General features: G+C 33.2%; 1 protein-coding gene across 3 annotated transcripts; it reads right to left on the reverse strand.

Moving 5' to 3' along the window:
- Window positions 1-1653: 1653 nt before the first annotated feature.
- Window positions 1654-13985, reverse strand: LOC130817513 (cationic amino acid transporter 3, mitochondrial-like). 3 transcript variants are annotated; one of them, XM_057683256.1, is made up of 14 exons: window positions 13581-13985; window positions 12641-12842; window positions 12314-12398; window positions 9078-9218; window positions 8850-8968; window positions 8667-8763; window positions 8397-8569; window positions 8208-8274; window positions 6229-6387; window positions 4747-5020; window positions 4536-4644; window positions 3075-3187; window positions 2857-2932; window positions 1666-2503 (listed from the first exon to the last, which is right to left on the reverse strand). In XM_057683256.1, exons 1-14 carry the CDS (start codon window positions 13720-13722, stop codon window positions 2350-2352), a joined length of 1911 nt encoding a protein of 636 aa, XP_057539239.1. In that variant the 5' UTR covers window positions 13723-13985; the 3' UTR covers window positions 1666-2349. The 3 variants fall into 3 exon arrangements, 2 of the variants coding, with proteins under 2 accessions (XP_057539240.1, XP_057539239.1); XM_057683257.1 differs by lacking the exon at window positions 13581-13985 and having other exon boundaries at window positions 1654-2503; window positions 12314-12393; window positions 12641-12840; XR_009043816.1 differs by lacking the exon at window positions 1666-2503 and having other exon boundaries at window positions 3075-3158; window positions 13581-13961.
- Between the last annotated feature and the right edge of the window lie 2505 nt (window positions 13986-16490).

Genomic DNA, 16490 nt, shown 5'->3' on the forward strand with positions numbered 1-16490 from the left:
TATTCACAAAGTCCCTTTCATCAAATAGATTTGAGCAACTTGTATATAAAATTGGAATGTGTCATCTACGAGATATCTGTTGAACTCAGGGGGAGAATCATACTCACTGCACTCTTTTTCCCTTCGTTCAGGTTTTTATCTCATTGGATTTTTTCCTGACAAGGTTTTTAATGATACAGTATTAAATAAAAATATTGTAATAATATTTTACTTTTTTTTTACCTAATTAGAATGCATTCAAGGGGAAGTGTTGGGATATAGTGTGAAAGATAATTAATGAATATAGTGTGAAAGGTAATTAATAAATATAGTGTGAAAGGTAATTAATGAATTTACCCGTGAATGCATTCAATGTAATTGTGGATGAACTTACCTATAAATATGGAAGTTCACCAATGTAAAAAACTACACTAACAAGTAAAAACATCTCCATCTTTTAACTTTTACTCATTCTACTTCCCCCTTATCTCTCTAAGTTTTTAACAACAATATTTTTTTCTAGTATTAATTAAAATTTTATAAGATTCAGGTCAATCAAAATTCAAACAAAGTACCAAAATTTTGTTTAAAGGTAAAATATTAAGCATGTAAAGTATTCAGCATGTAGAGACAAACTTTGTATTAAATTTGTATTGAAACCAAAATAATTAAAATGGTTGTGTTGCGGTTTAAAAATAAAAATCATAAATACATATTCAAATATAGAGAAATATATTTGAATTGCTATCGAAGTGAAATTATTCCACATCAGATGAAATAATCTCCAAGTTTGATTGATTTAAAAAAAAAACTTATTTCTTGTATAATTAATATCTTAGGAATATGAAAATAAAAAAAATTATATTAAAAGAAAATTTTTTCTTAAGGAACTAAAATACAAAATTCAACTGTGTTTTACCATTTTTTGTAATAAAAAATTATAATGATGCAATTAATCCACCATGTAAGCAGATTACAACTAGGGATGGTAATGGGGCGGGTTTGGAGCGGGTCTAGCCTTGGGTCTGGTTAGACCCGAACCTGAAGCCTTTTATTTTTTATAGATCCAGACCCGGATAATGACCCTAAGGGTTCAAAATTTTCAAACCCAGACCCATACCCTCCGGATCAGACGTGTCTAGGGTCCTTGATTGGTCCTTAATGGGTCTTACACAAAGTCTATTTGATTGTCAAAATTGAACCTTTTGTGAGACTTTTTGTATTTTTTCAAGTAACTTATTATCGTATTATAAACACTTGTTCGAGTCCATAAAATTCAAATACAAAATAATTACTAAAAAGTAAAAAAAATATTTAATTTTATAGGGTCCGAGTCCGAGTCTGAGGGGCGGATCTAGGGTCTGACTCTCGAGGTCGAGTCTGGGTCCGGGTCCGAATTTGCACCTTGAGACCCGGACCCGAACCGTCAAATATTTTCTGGATCCGAATCCGATGGGTCTTAAAAAATAAGACCCAAACCCTTATAAAGGGGCGAGTCTGGGGCGGGTCCAACAGGATCCTGGACCCATGACCATCCCTAACTACAACCAATGAAATTATTCCATTTGTCTTTTGTTTTTTGAGACTGCCATGTGGAAGTAAACTTCCTTTTTAATAGATATTATGAAAATATGATACTTTCTTACTTCAAACTCGATTTGTATATTCTTGGTATGGATTAGAATAAAACTATACAATTTATTGTGGTTTATAGAACAATTGTTCGCTATTACTAGCAACGAACAATAAAACGACTAGTTTGACCATGCATAACAACTATTTCAGTATCTAGAAGAAAAGTAAAAAAAGTCACCATTATTTGTTCACTGTTACTAACAACGAACAAAGGGGCATTGACCATTTGACTTTTTGTTTGCCATTATTGTTTGTTCACTGTTACTAACAGCAAACATAATTCAAACCTTAAGTTTGGACTAAAAGATGCTTATTTTAGGAATTAAAATATCTGAAACTTATTTTAGAAATTTTTTTAAAATAAGCTCAGTTTCTTCAAAATTTTCCCTATCTTAACCCTTCTAAAAACTGGATCGAATTAGGGCTAAAAATAGATCTCTGGCCCGTGAAAGACCTCTAAAGTGACAATAGAATAATAAAATAAAAAAAAATAATTCTCGTATTCTGGTTCGTTCTCGTGTACTTAGGAACTTCTCCATAAATAAAATTCACAAACACACAAAAGCAAAAAAGTTTCAAAAATTGAAGAAGTCAGAAATTGGTAACTTTAAGAATGTCTTAAATCGAATTGTGCACTAAATTTCATATTGTTAGAAGGAATAAGAACATGATATAGAAAACAATTCAGCAACTATCTACAGATAATGAATAGGGTGAATGGGTTAGCACTTAAGCTTAGGCTTGACAGCACAAACTGCGGAAGATCATATCTGCGTTCTTTGCAGGCACATAAACCGCACCTCGGAGTGAACTATGGTTTCTCCCGTATAACGCATATATAACCACTCCGATTATCAACCATACAAGCACTCGCACCCAAGTTGCAACACTGGAAAAAGTGCGATTTCACATCATTTAATGAGCCATTTTAATATCAGTATATATTAAGCTGTGACAATTCGTCACATAATCTCGCTGTGGCTCACTTGTGTGAATATGGGACACCCGTGGCCTCGGGCCCACAAACTATAGGTCAAGAGAGTTGACTTGCACATACACTTGGTGAGGTTCATTGTTTCCCAAAACTATATAGTAGTAGGATGATTAGCTCACTCAATATATACGCAAGTCCACAATCCATTATTTTATCGATGTGAGATTTTGTCTCACATGTAAAGTCTTTCCAACAGTATACGATAAAATCAATGATACATCAAGGGAAATAGTGTCAGGTAGACTCACCCAAGATTCACCAGCAAGTATGTGTTGAAGAAAATGGAAGCGACGGGTACAAGAGGAATTAACGGACAAAGGAAGCCTGAAACAAATTAAGAGTCGGTGACATTAGTGCACACGGGTTTTATACAACACGAACTAGATTCCCTGGCTATTGTAGAATGGATATTAATTGACAGAGAGCAGTAGTAAAGAAAACGATTCTGTCAACAAGGAAGAAGTACCTCCAGCATGGCCAAAACTGTGCCTTGCCTCATCTTGATTGATGCAAGAGAGAACTACCAAACTAGATATAAGAAGAGCAGCGCCTACAGCACATAATGTGAATCGAGGGATACTGGTGAAAAAAGCACCGATTCAGATTTAATTCATAACAAACATAAAATGTAATGAATCAGGTAAACTGTATATCAGATCCATTATCATTAAGTTGAATTTGGTGCGACAAATCTTTCAATATAATCACATAAAAGGTATCCACTAAATGATGCCAAACGTTCTTGTATAAAAAAACTTCTGTTTAGCATATGGCACTAGATAAGAATGAATGGAGGATAATAAATGTGGATGATCATTACAACAAAGGAATATTAGAGTTCATGATATCTCATGTTGATTTGTTTTGTTTCATATGCCAACTCCATGATGTTGGGATAAGGCTTTAACATTGTCACTATTGTCTCATTCTTGACCTATATCACTCTTTTACTCGTTTTTTTCTTACTACCTCCTTTTACTTTTTACTTTTATGTTTATTTTTATTATTTTATTTTTTGTTAATTTTTGTCAAGATAATGAGTGTTGTAAGTTGCAGGCTTTTGTCTTATTGAAGATTCTTTCTTGAGCCGAGGGACTATTTGACCACACTCTCCTTTATGGGTATGAGTTGCTGTCTTTATTCCCTCCCCAGACCTTGAACATAATTTTTCCATGAAAGAAATACCTTGGATATGATGATGATGAAGATGATGATGTTGTCTAGGATTCCATGATGTGATGCTTTGAAATAGTATGGGTCGGAGAACCCTAGGCGGGGGCTAAACAATTGATTGTTGAACCTCATTAACAATTAGCATTGTTTTGCCTACTTTTATTTTCCGCCGGTTATTATGTTCGTGCTTTAATGTTTTGAAACACTAATTCAATACCTAGACTACAATATCCAAAGTGTTCCGATTTATTCTAAAATTGATTTAAAAGAAATGAAACGAATTTCAAAGTTTGCAAAAGCTGTCGAACTCTATTCACCCTCCTAGTTTGCTCCTATTGAATCTTCATAACCCATCAGGTCACCCACGTCCTAGCATTAAGATATGATGACCAAATCAATGATAGGAGCTGCAGGTAAAAGGAAAGAACCCATCGAGTCTAGCTCGTATATTGTAGGACACTTGACGCTTCACCAGAATCCTGAGTAGCACTTCACTATGCTTGATTTTGCAGATAAGTTTACAGGTGCTACACAAGAATTTCTGGTTGTTAACCTCATTTTGAACATAGACGAGAAATTTTTGGTGATATTAGTACTACTAATTTTCATTCTTTAAAATTCATTACGGCAAAGCAATCAAGAGCTACTCCAAATAATATCGAGAGAAAGTCAGCAAAAGAAAAAATAACCGTAAAAACAAAATTCAAAAAGCAACTTATCAAAAACCTAAAATTTTGAACTTCGGATTACAAACCTGGGAAGCCCCACATATGAAGCTGCCATAGAGAGGAGAAATGCCCCAATACATGTGAGCAATATGGTCCAGCCAGCAATTTTTCGCCTCTTATCATCATGTGAGGCAGCTGAAAGTATTAAGAAATATGTTTATCCGAATCAGAATGGGGATTAGTCTAAAATTTTGAGAGCAAATTATGATATGAAGCAAAAACACTTTTTCAGCTTACTTCTGCATTCAGTTGATTGCTTTATGATCAAAGGATGTCCAGCGTCTAAGTTCCCATAGCAAAGTAGAGGTTGTATCTCATCCCTGGAGGTGCCGACATGCTTTTCACTATTTTCCCCATCAACCTCCTCAACAATATCCGTACACTCTAATGAACCCACAAATGCTGGCACTTGAAGAGATGATGGAAGCGGAACTTCATCCGGTGGAACATATCTGATTATCAGAATAGATATGGCAACAATGGTGAACGACAAAAGAGTCCCTACACTAACCTGCATGAAAAATTTGATACTTGACAATTAAAGCAAAGGAAAAAAACAAACACAGACACACACAAACACGCACATGAAGCTTTCAAAACCAGTTCTGAATCAAAGGGCATCTAGATCATCTCCAGCAAGCCAAAAAGCTTCATGATCCATTTTTTACAAGAAAACATTATCTTGTAGTTTAAGCAAAATTGATATATATTATTCTACCATTTAGTCTTTCTATTAAACAAGGTGTTGACTAATTTCTCACCATGGTTATCAAAAGTACCATGGTTTCGCTGCTGCCTTTGCGTAAACGGTTGTGGTGTTGTAGAAAATGGCTATATCGTAATAATAACGTGAATCGCAGCTAATGCGGTGTGAATTTTTGGAAAAATATCACATAAGGGACATTTTGAACATATAATTGCATTATTCTTGTTGAACTACTATTATTGTGTAATAATATACCCATAGCTATTATAATTGCAACAATATGAGGTACTTTTAGAGGATAATTAATTGACTTATAGTTATTTTTGAAGTTAATTAACTTATTAGTTAATTATTCTGTTTAAAGACTAAAACTATGAGTAACTATAATTTACGTGATCTTTAATAGCTAAAGTTGATGGGTTTTAATGTCATTGTAACGGGGAGACAAATAGCTTGTAACATACGTTGAAATATCAATGTAGCAGTGAAATAACAGGCGTTACATGTTACGTAATGGTCAACTCGATGTTTTGACCGTGAAAACTCACTCACCTTTTTATAATGGAATTTAACCTCACGACAACTCTGAAACAGGTTACCTAACGAATGTTATGTAAGTAACAGATGAGTTATTATTCCATGCCCCAATAAGACCCTCTACTCCCCCACCACCCCCCCCCCCCCCCCCCCCCCCTCCAATATATATATATATATATATATATATATATATATATATATATATATATATATATATATATATATATATATATATATATATATATATATATATATAAGAACTAATCAAAATTATGAATTTTCATTAGTTGATATTATTGTTGTTATCTTTTCATTGACTGAACTTGAAGCAAATTTTAAAATGTAATAGTTGCTAAAGGTAAGTAAGCACCAGTGTTGAATTCAAGACAAACGTAGTAAGCAAGTGACAAGGAGAACTTGATCATTCTTCAAAACAAAATATGCTAAATCTAAATGGAAGGCTATAGATGATATACCATTCCTGCCAGCTGTGAAACATCCATGAAGAAGGCTATAACTGCAGCCAAAGCTCCGGTGACAATTGTACTCTTCACTGGAACGAGTGTATGTGGATTAATGTCTGAGAAAAAAGAGGGTAGCAAGCCATCTCTAGCCATCGCCATGAGGACTCGAGGCTTCATAAAAAAAAAAGAGCCAACATCTAAGTACAGTGAAAGGAATATATATATATATATATATACATATATATATATATATATATATATATATATATATATATATATATATATGTATATATATATATATATATATGTATATATATATATATATATATATATATATATATATATATATATATATATGTATATATGTTTGCAAGTCATAACGAAAAAAATTAAATGTAGTAAATCACTTTAGAAAGTATATAACAGAGACACCTTGTCTGGAATTTCATATGGAATGGTAATTCAGGTTGTAGCCATTCTTCTTGACTGCTCAGCATCCATACAGTGATTATAAATGAACATGCATTCTTATAGCATTAACTAGAAATAATAATATTTGACAAGTTTATAGCCACACCGGTCATGTAAATGTATATGAATTCTCATGAACGAATTCAATAAATCGAATTCCTATTCCAATCATTAGCAACAATGATTTACATGTTTATTTCCCAATATGGCCTAGCAGTAATCCTTTGGCAAGAGTCAAAATAAAATGAGTGTGATACTATGACGTACAAACGAATTCAATTTAGTACATATTGTCAAAATAAGTATCGTTTCTATTACAATCATAGTGCAAAATATTGCCCACATCACCGTAATGTTTCGAGTTACTTAAAGAATGAAATTTAGGCCAAGAAAGCCATGACACCATGTGCATAAGCTGCGAAAGTTGTTTTGTGACCATAGTGATCGTGACCAAAATTGTATTTTCCACTATGATTACGATTTTTCAATTCAATTCAACTATTAAATTCACTGAAACATATTTACCAAAACCATTTGACACAATTTTGATCCACGATGTCATGCAACTATATCGCTCGTTGTTTTAGACCCCAATGGACCATTTATTCAATATTGTACAACTTTTTCCTCTCCCTTGATCTTAAATTCCAAAATCCAAAACCGAGATTTGATTCTCTCCCAATTTCTTCATTTCAAAACCTAAATGTGTGAAAACTATATTATATAGTAACTTTGGGAGAGAAAATGGAACAGCTCAGAGCAAAGTGTAAAAATTAAGTTGCCTCATGTCCTATCGATCGAGTTGTGAAGGCTTTCAAATTAAATTAGCCTGAAGAAAGTTGATTGTCTCGAAGAGACATTGAAAATGTCATGAATTCATGGGGTTGCTGGATTAATTCAATGGGGTAGTAGGTGGCTTGATCGAAACCATAAGCTCCCAAACAGAAGGATGGCAGTGAAGGGAAAACATCGAAGAAGAAATCAAAAGATGGTAAATGCTTATCCAACTCAAGAAGAGTTAGTAGCTTCACAACATTAACATCTAGCACGAGAGCGTAAATGTTTACAAAGAGGATAAAAATGGAAGATAAAAGAAGGAAATAACATCACCAAATAAAAGGACAATTAGTTAGAAGCTAAAATGCTTATTGTGATTTTCACTAGGCAAAAGGACAAGGATGAGGATAGCTATAATCTTAAGAAAAACTTAAAGACTGATTGATGAATAGTGTAAAAAATGGGACATATAGGTTGGGATAGAAGGAGTACCAGACTGAAAGGCAAATCAAAGACAAATGTTAGATTCGTCAAAAAGAGGATGAAGAGTAAGAATCTTCGTTATCTTCAAAAAATGAGGACCTTAGCTAACCATTAAACATGTTCATTAAACTTGTCAAGAGATATTTCTACCAAAATTACACTAACTTTCCATTACCATTTCTACCATTTAGTACCAATTACCAAACAGGACATACGGTTATTGAAATTGAATGGTATACATATATTTTAGTTAAACTAACCTGTGGAAGAAATGAACCTAACAGAGAAGCACACAACGCTGTCGATGCACCAATAGTGATTATATACCTACATGTTGGGCAACATCACTCCTATAAATGCATATGATCATAATGTCAACCCTAATAAAACATAGTTATTGCACAAAATTTTCACATAATGAAACAAGCATGAAACATGTAAAGACTTACGCTGCCCAATGCATCCCTTGGCTAGAAAAAGCAGAAGAAATAGGAGTGTCCGGGTCAAGTTCATAATATGGTATCAGACCAACAACAACAACAGAAACTAGCATGTACAATGTACAGCATATTAACAATGAAAAAGCTATACCCAATGGTAAATCTCGTTTTGGATTCTTCACCTACAAAAGGAACGCCAAATGTGAACTACAGTTTGCATCATAATGAGAACAGGATCATTATATTTACTAGCTTCACATTCTGAAGTAGTGGATATACCTCTTCTGCTGCACTTGCAACAGCATCAAAACCAATGTAAGAGAAAAAAACAGTAGCAGATCCAGCTAAGATACCATTTATGCCAAAGGGTAAGTACCTAATAACAGCAGTTAGGACACTCAACAGTTAATAAATTTACAAAGAGAATTCAAATCACTCCAATTTGTAAAACAAGATTATTACCCTTTAGGAAGCTCATAGCCAGCCCATCCAGTTTTGAAACCTAGGTATCCTCCGGCTATAATAATAAAAAGCATAGCAAATACATTTCCAGACGTCACAACTGCTTGCGCTAATGCACTCTTTAACAAGAGATTATTTTGTCAATGAAGATGAAAAAGGTGAAACAAAGATATATAAAAAATTCTTTTGTGAAGAAATGGAATATTAATAAAAACTCTGAAGCCTTACCTCTTTGATTCCAAGACACAAAAGCATAGTGACAATTAATACAAGGAGTGCCGCACAAGGGTCAATAATAACATCAAGAGCAGGAATATATTGACGGCTTAGAAATGTAGGCATGCTATCACTACTTCCAAGTAGCAAGACCTGATGAACATAAGAACGGGTATATAATCACCGAATAACTACTATTTGAGAGTCGAGTATACATGAAAAGTAAAGATACTTTTTCAGCATTCTAGCCACAGGGAAAAATTATAAAAGAAATTCATAAATAGATAATCATTTTTAAATTTCTTGTTTTGATATCAATACATCATCTACAATTGCATCTGGATTCCGATGTCGCATTGACGGTTCAGATTATATAATCACATAGAAGTAGTATATAGAATATCATAGTCGTATATAACAAAACTCTCAATCTCAGAAAGGTTGAGTTGGTTTCATGAACCACTATCTCTAGCGAATTGCAATCATCCTCAAAGATCTTTATCCTTCTACATATTTATATCTAGTGCTAGCTACCTTTGTGAACCCATCTTCTTCATATAACTTTTGAGCTCTTTAGTTAGGTCATATAAGGCTTAACTCAAACTTTTTAAAAATCTCCGTATTTGCAACTTTCCAAGTTCTCTCGTTGATGTTACACATTCCCAAACCAACACATATCTATCTATTGATAGCTAATCATGTAAATTCATTTTTCTTCATTATAATTTCAAGCCCTTCATACAATTTATCTTTAGTCAAGTTATATATATTATCATCAATTTATCATTAGTCAAGTTATATATATTATTATCAATTTATCATTAGTCAATGAATATAGCTTTATCGCAATCTCAATGCGATCCAAAATTACCAAAAATAAGCTAGACCCGTTTTGGACCCGGATTCGATACTGGATTCGCAGGATCCATGGATCCGGATAAGGGTCCTAAATATTTAGACCCGCGGATCCGGATCCGGATTTGTGTACCTTTGGAAACGAATCTGGATCAGGGTCCACCTAGTATGATACCCCGGATTTAGCATGAAAAAAGGATTGATAGACTACTCATATCAATAAGGTGCATATTTTTTTCATGGGAGCCCATTTGCTAAGAACTCCACAGTTAAGCGTGCTTGGTGGAGAGCAATCTTAGGATGGGTGACCTCTTGGGAAGTTTTCCCGGGCGCGCACGAGTGAGGCCAAAGTGCGCTGGAAAGACTTGTGTTGATCTGTGGGGCCAGTCTACAGTCTCCATGAGTAGCCACCGGTGGTCCGTTAGGCCAGGGTACTACAAATGGTATCAGAGCAACCCCGCGACCGTGGCTGATTGTGTGTTCAGTGCACCTAGCAGGGGAAAAGATCCTGAAATTACGGTCCAACGAGGACGTTGTATTCCTAAGTGGGGGTGAGTGTGATACCTCGAATTTAGCATGAAAAAAGGATTGATAGACTACTCATATCAATAATGTTCATCTTCTTTTCATGGGAGCCCATTTGCCAAGAACTCCACAGTTAAGCGTGCTTGCTGGGGAGCAATCTTAGGATGGGTGACCTCTTAGGAAGTTTTCCCGGGCGCGCACAAGTGAGGCCAAAGTGCGCTGGAAAAACTTGTGTTGATATGTGGGGCCAGTCTACAGTCTCCATGAGAACTGTAGAAGCTCGGATGAACATGCAAGCTTAAAGGAGTAGGCATGCCCGCAATGAGTTTAAATATGGGTGAAACTACTAAAGCTACTATATCAAGGTGCTTGACCAAGGAATACATTTGCTCAATTAAGCACCACCTTTAAGGGATAGGATTTTTATTCATTCGTGAACAAGCTCAATTTTAGAATTCCTAATTGTCTAAGAATCAAAACATTATAAAAAAATTCCTTTAGGATCATATGACAAGAAAAGCCCTTTAGCCTAAACACATAACCCCCAAAGAGAATTTCCTCGCTCTATATTGTAATTCATTCTTGAGTTAAGAGTTCCATCGTTTTCTCATCGATTAATACAAGGAAGCCATCAAATAGGAAGTAGCCTAATTTAGGTCAACATTGTAAACTTCGTTTTTTTAAAATTGTGCATTATCTTTTTTCATCTTTGTTCTCTAATTTGCAATATTTACAAAATGAGCTCAAAACCTTTTTTTGGCTCAAGATTGGATTACACCAAGTTGTTCTCGATAGAGCAATGGAGTGGGGTTATCATAGTTCACTTCAATCGGCATGAGCACAATGGTTTTTGGTTGTGTTTTCGAGTTTTTTTGACATGAATTTAAAAGATAAAGCTAGGTTTTTAGAAATTCATCCAGAACACGGTGTTTGGCAGGTGAACATAAGGGCAATACTAATCATGAATGGTGTCCAAAAGGCGATTGATGGATTTGAGAACAAACATGAAGTTATGATCATCTTAAAGGGGAAGAAAATCAATTTTAAGGCATTAGCTTGCAATTCAACTATGCCTCTCGAATGAAATTCTAAGGGAAGTAGTCAATGAGACCACCATCAAGTGCATATGGAAAAAGTTGGTATCTTTGTATAGGACAAAGAAGGTCACCAATCGGCTACTCTTGATAGTAGATTTTATGATACGAAGGTAAAACCATTAAAGTCTCATCTTAATGAATTTTGTTCTTTAGTATAATAACAGATTTTCCAAAAATAAAAAATCTTCAAAAAGGTATAACAAAGAATTGAAAGAAGGTAAATTTCCCCAAAAAAAAAATTCTTCCAAAAGTTAGTTCCTAAACTTTTTTCCTTTTGAAGACAATTTCCTAAAAGAATTTCCCATTGTGCATGATCTCCTCAAAATTTACCTTAGGTCTATTACTGAGTGTTTATATAATGTAGATGTAGATAAACTTGAGCTAAGGAAATAGAAAGACACTACTTGCTAAAGAAAAGAGTTGGTACAATGAATAAACATATATGAGGAGTATCTTACCAAGTTCAAACACATCTCCTTAATCCTCCTTTTTTCAAATATATATTGAAATAAAGGAAAGAGGGAAGAAAGGTTACTTCCTCCCACCTAAGAACAAGCATTTCTTACCTTGCCAAACACAAATGTTAGGTAAATCATCACAATCATAATTTCACCATAGGGAACAACATCTTAACCACAAAAGGAGGGAGATGGAGTCTAATAACAATGTGTTAAAGAGAACTCATTTTTGTTAAGTGCAAAGTACCCTTCCTCCCACTAAGCAATCATACGGAAAAGAAAAACATAAGGGAAAAAAATACACACACAATACCAGATTTGGAGATATGCCACGCGCAATTGCAGATCCCCCAATTGTGTACTCTAGCATCAAAGACCATCCAATCAACCATGCTACACTACAAAGTACAAAATTTAGGAAAATGAGTGCATCATTATAAACAAATGCATATACTGCATAGTGCTACATGGTTAATAGCGAAGAATCATTAAAGTTAGAGATCGCTTAAAAGTGATTATATACAACATATACCCTTCTTTTGCTGGTGAATTCAAATTTTTATTATATAAAGTTGTATAAGGTATACAAGAACTTGCAACTTTACAGTTCAAAATCAGTGAAAACACTAAGGAGGCTCACCCTTCTCCAACACAAACATAAGAGTAATGATAGGCACTGCCAGCAGATGGACACCTACTAGCAAGCTCGGCATAACAAAATGCAGAGAGAGCTGCTACTACACCAGCAAACAGGAAGGACAGAGTAAGAGCTGGTCCTGTACATTCTCTGGCGACTGTTCCGATTAGAATATAAACTCCAGCTCCGATAGTTGTGCCTATTCCTGAAATTTTAGCGATGTAGTTAAGAAGCAAGAAACATAAAAACGAAAAGAGCGCCCAAATGGCTAGACTTAACGAACCTGCGGGATTCCTCATTTCTTTGGGTATCTGCATCACTTTTTAAAATTGCTTTAACTTTGCATCACATTGATCACTAGTTGCTACCACGTCCAACTTTAAAATGACTCGATGGGTGAATTTTTAGCTATTACACATTAGATTAAGGTGATGGACTAATGGTGATAAAAGCTTAGCTACAAGTGCAACAACCCCAATATGTTGATATCCAGACATTAAATCACACATGACTTAAAATATGAGAGTAGCAGAATGGATTCCCTTCAAAAATAGCAATAGCCCGCCATGAAACCAAACTTAAACCATGGTCAATCCCAATTCCGAATAACTTAATCATGAGTACAAATATGATATCTTAGAGATCAAATCAAGGTTTTTTTTTTTTTTTTGTCAAATTATGAATATCCGGGTTAATACAACATACAGCGCTGGAGAAAATCTAACACAACGTAGAAACTTAATTATAGTATAACAAAGATGAGCATCCAAAAAACTGGAAATACACTAGCAACACTACAATTCCTTCAATTAAAATGTGATGAACTAAGCTGCACATTCATTGAACTAAACTTCAATCAAAGAGTCAATTAATGATGAACAAAAACAATTCTCTGCCAAATTATAAAACTTGAAAAAGAAAAGGGAAATATGATGATGATTACCAATAGCAGTAATATGAGGAACAGATAATGCTCTGGCGAGTTGTGGTTGCCCATTCATGGAAGAAGAAGAAGAAGAAGAATCAATCTGTTTTCTCCTAACCAAACATTTAAACCAATTTCCAATCCCAATTTTACAGTCCATCTTATCCGAAATTGTTCCTTTACAATCCCAATTTATTAGAAATTTGTGTAAGAAGACAAGATAAACTTGCTAAGGGTTACGTAAAGGTTGAGACTTTTTCGCCACCATTGGAGGTCGGAGCATGGAGCCTGGAGGTTTTATATCCGGTGCACAGTTTGTAGAGCATGCTACTGATACCGAACTACTCTTACGTCTACGGAAAACGTAGATTTTGTTTTCAAGTTTATCTCCAATGAGATAGAGCTTTACGGCTCATATAGGTGTCATTCGCATTCGGATCATCAGATTTATTTCGGATTATATATTATAGAACACTTAATAATTACGTTCACATTAATTTTATAAAATTTTAAATTTATTTTAAAATCGAATTTATTTTAAACATCTCTAATAAAACTTAAAATTTTATTTATACATACTGTCTGACTTTTGGTCTGCCCATTAAAAAAAATTGTCAAATGAAGCCTCATACTTAGAGTCTTTAAAAATTTACAGCCTCTATCCTCCCATTTTGCAGATTATTGACTTCACAAGTTTAAAGTTGTAATTGTTGATGTCACTTTACTTGTTTCCCATAAGATATTAATTACACTTTTAACTCTTACAAATTATATTTAATTGTCCCTAATTATACTCAAACTAATTAATATATCACAAATTCTTATTTGAGACCGTCTTTATAAAAATGAATCTCAAATGGGACGACTTCTTATTTTAACATGCTATAATATTACATTATACAGCTTTTTTTTGGTAATAATAGGCCGACTCATTTGAGAGGAGTCTTTTATAAAGACATACTTCAGTAAGAATTTGTGATATATTAATTAGTTCAAGTATAATTAGGGAGGGCAAGTGTAATTAGCAAGAGTCAAAGTACAATTAATAACTTAATCATGGGAAACAAGTAAAGTGGCAGTAATAGTTTGCAAATTAAAAAGATGGAGGTTGTAAAATTTAAAAGGAAGTATGAGGTTGTATTTGACAAATAATTCTTAAAAAAAAAAAGTGTCTATTAACTCTAACCTTAAAAACTCTTTTCAAGACTTAAAATAGTTACTTTTACGTTTAAAACTATACATTAAGTCTTAATATTCATTGTCCAAGGCTTAAAAACATTTAAAATGGTCATTTTAAGGTTTAATTTATACTTCAAAATTTAAAATTTGTACCCTGAATTTTAACCTTACTTCAACAAAGACTCAAATTGTCTACTCTAATGAGGTGTTTGGTATGTGGATATAAAATGTGGGAATGAGAATTTTATGCTAAATATCCTATTTTTCATACTTCTTCCGTTTCGTTTTAGTCGCTACATTTGTATGGACACGGGAATTAAGAAAAGTGATTGACCTACACTGTAGCTGATTGTTTACTTTATAGAGTAAAGTATTTTATTATTGTTAATTGAAAAAGAAAAAAGGAAAATAGGTTGTTAGGTTACTTTATAGAGTATAGTATAGTATTTTATTATAGCGTATAAAGTATAAAGTAAGATAAAAATAGGGGTAGGTAGAACTTTAAATGATTGTTTTATTACTAAAAACGAAAATGTAGCAAGTATGCCAAAAATAAAAAATGTAGCGAGTATTATGAATCGGAGGAAGTATTTTGTAAGTGCTATAGGAATAAAAGTAAGAAGTGATAATGAGATTAGTCTCCCTTAATTCTCAAGAAATCAATACCAAGGAGGGAGTGGCAATAGGTCAGTGGCTATGCGAATAAAAAAAAAGTTGAGAAATGACAAAATGGTAAGTTTAATAATTTATAAATCTTGTGTAATACACAAATTTATTAGTAGGGAATATATAAAAATATAACTTTAAAGAATAATGTAAGTATATATTATCGTGATTAAATTAATCGAATACATAATTTTTTTAAAGTAAAAATTAAATACTTATATTTTTAAAAATTATTTATCAAATACATCACTTTTTCATTCAATTAAACGCATCAAATTCTAGGATATGCATATAGTATTACTAAAATAAATTATATAAATACTTTACATAATTTCTCAAATTTAAAAAAAAAAAAATCAAAGTCTAAATTAGGTAAATATTATCGTGTAACTAATTATCATCCACTAAAATAATTTCATTTGTGAAGACTTCCTAATTAAAGATAACATTTGTAATTTTTCAACATTTTTATTATTATGTATGATATGCTGATATGATGATTTGTCAAGGCTTTTTAAGAATGACAATTGTAATTTCTAACATTTTTATTAATATGTATATGATTTTAACAATTCTCAACGGTTAATTTTCAATCTCAATACATTTAATCCTCAAATTTCCATTCTCACATACCAAACACCCCTAAGAAAAATAATTACTCCTTAATTTTAAAATTGTCAATTTTAAGGTTTAAAATGTTTATTCATATGTCTCAAACGCTTATTCCAACCCTTAAAGGGACAACAACAAAAATTAATTTTTCTAAAAAAAATTAAAATTTATTATAAACTATTTTATTATTATGGGCTAAGTTAGGTTGGGTGCACATATGAGGTGATCTCAAAAGAGACTTGCTGATAAAATTTAGGAATAATATTATTTTAGGTTGCATATGACTACACGTTGTTTAAGAATAGGTTCACCGGTTAGTCAAATGGGTGGATACATAGAATATCATTTAATAAAGTTTGGGTAAAGACTGGAGAAAGTGAAAAAAATAAGACATTTGAACAAATTAATTCCCAAAATAAGCTTCGTGAAAACTTATTTTCCAAAATAAGCGTCCGTACATCCAGACCAGAG

Source organism: Amaranthus tricolor, chromosome 7, assembly GCF_026212465.1.
Source record: "Amaranthus tricolor cultivar Red isolate AtriRed21 chromosome 7, ASM2621246v1, whole genome shotgun sequence".
In the NCBI taxonomy this organism is placed as follows: Eukaryota; Viridiplantae; Streptophyta; class Magnoliopsida; order Caryophyllales; family Amaranthaceae; genus Amaranthus; species Amaranthus tricolor.

Bases quoted from the DNA above. Each gene is read 5' to 3' on its own strand.
- LOC130817513 (XM_057683256.1), bottom strand. From the start codon at position 13,722: ATGGACTGTAAAATTGGGATTGGAAATTGGTTTAAATGTTTGGTTAGG. The intron at 8,764-8,849 runs GTAATAATCTTG...TGCTGTTATTAG, and splicing joins GGCTATGAGCTTCCTAAAGG to GTACTTACCCTTTGGCATAA. The intron at 2,933-3,074 runs GTACTTCTTCCT...AATTTGTTTCAG, and splicing joins CAGTTTTGGCCATGCTGGAG to GCTTCCTTTGTCCGTTAATT.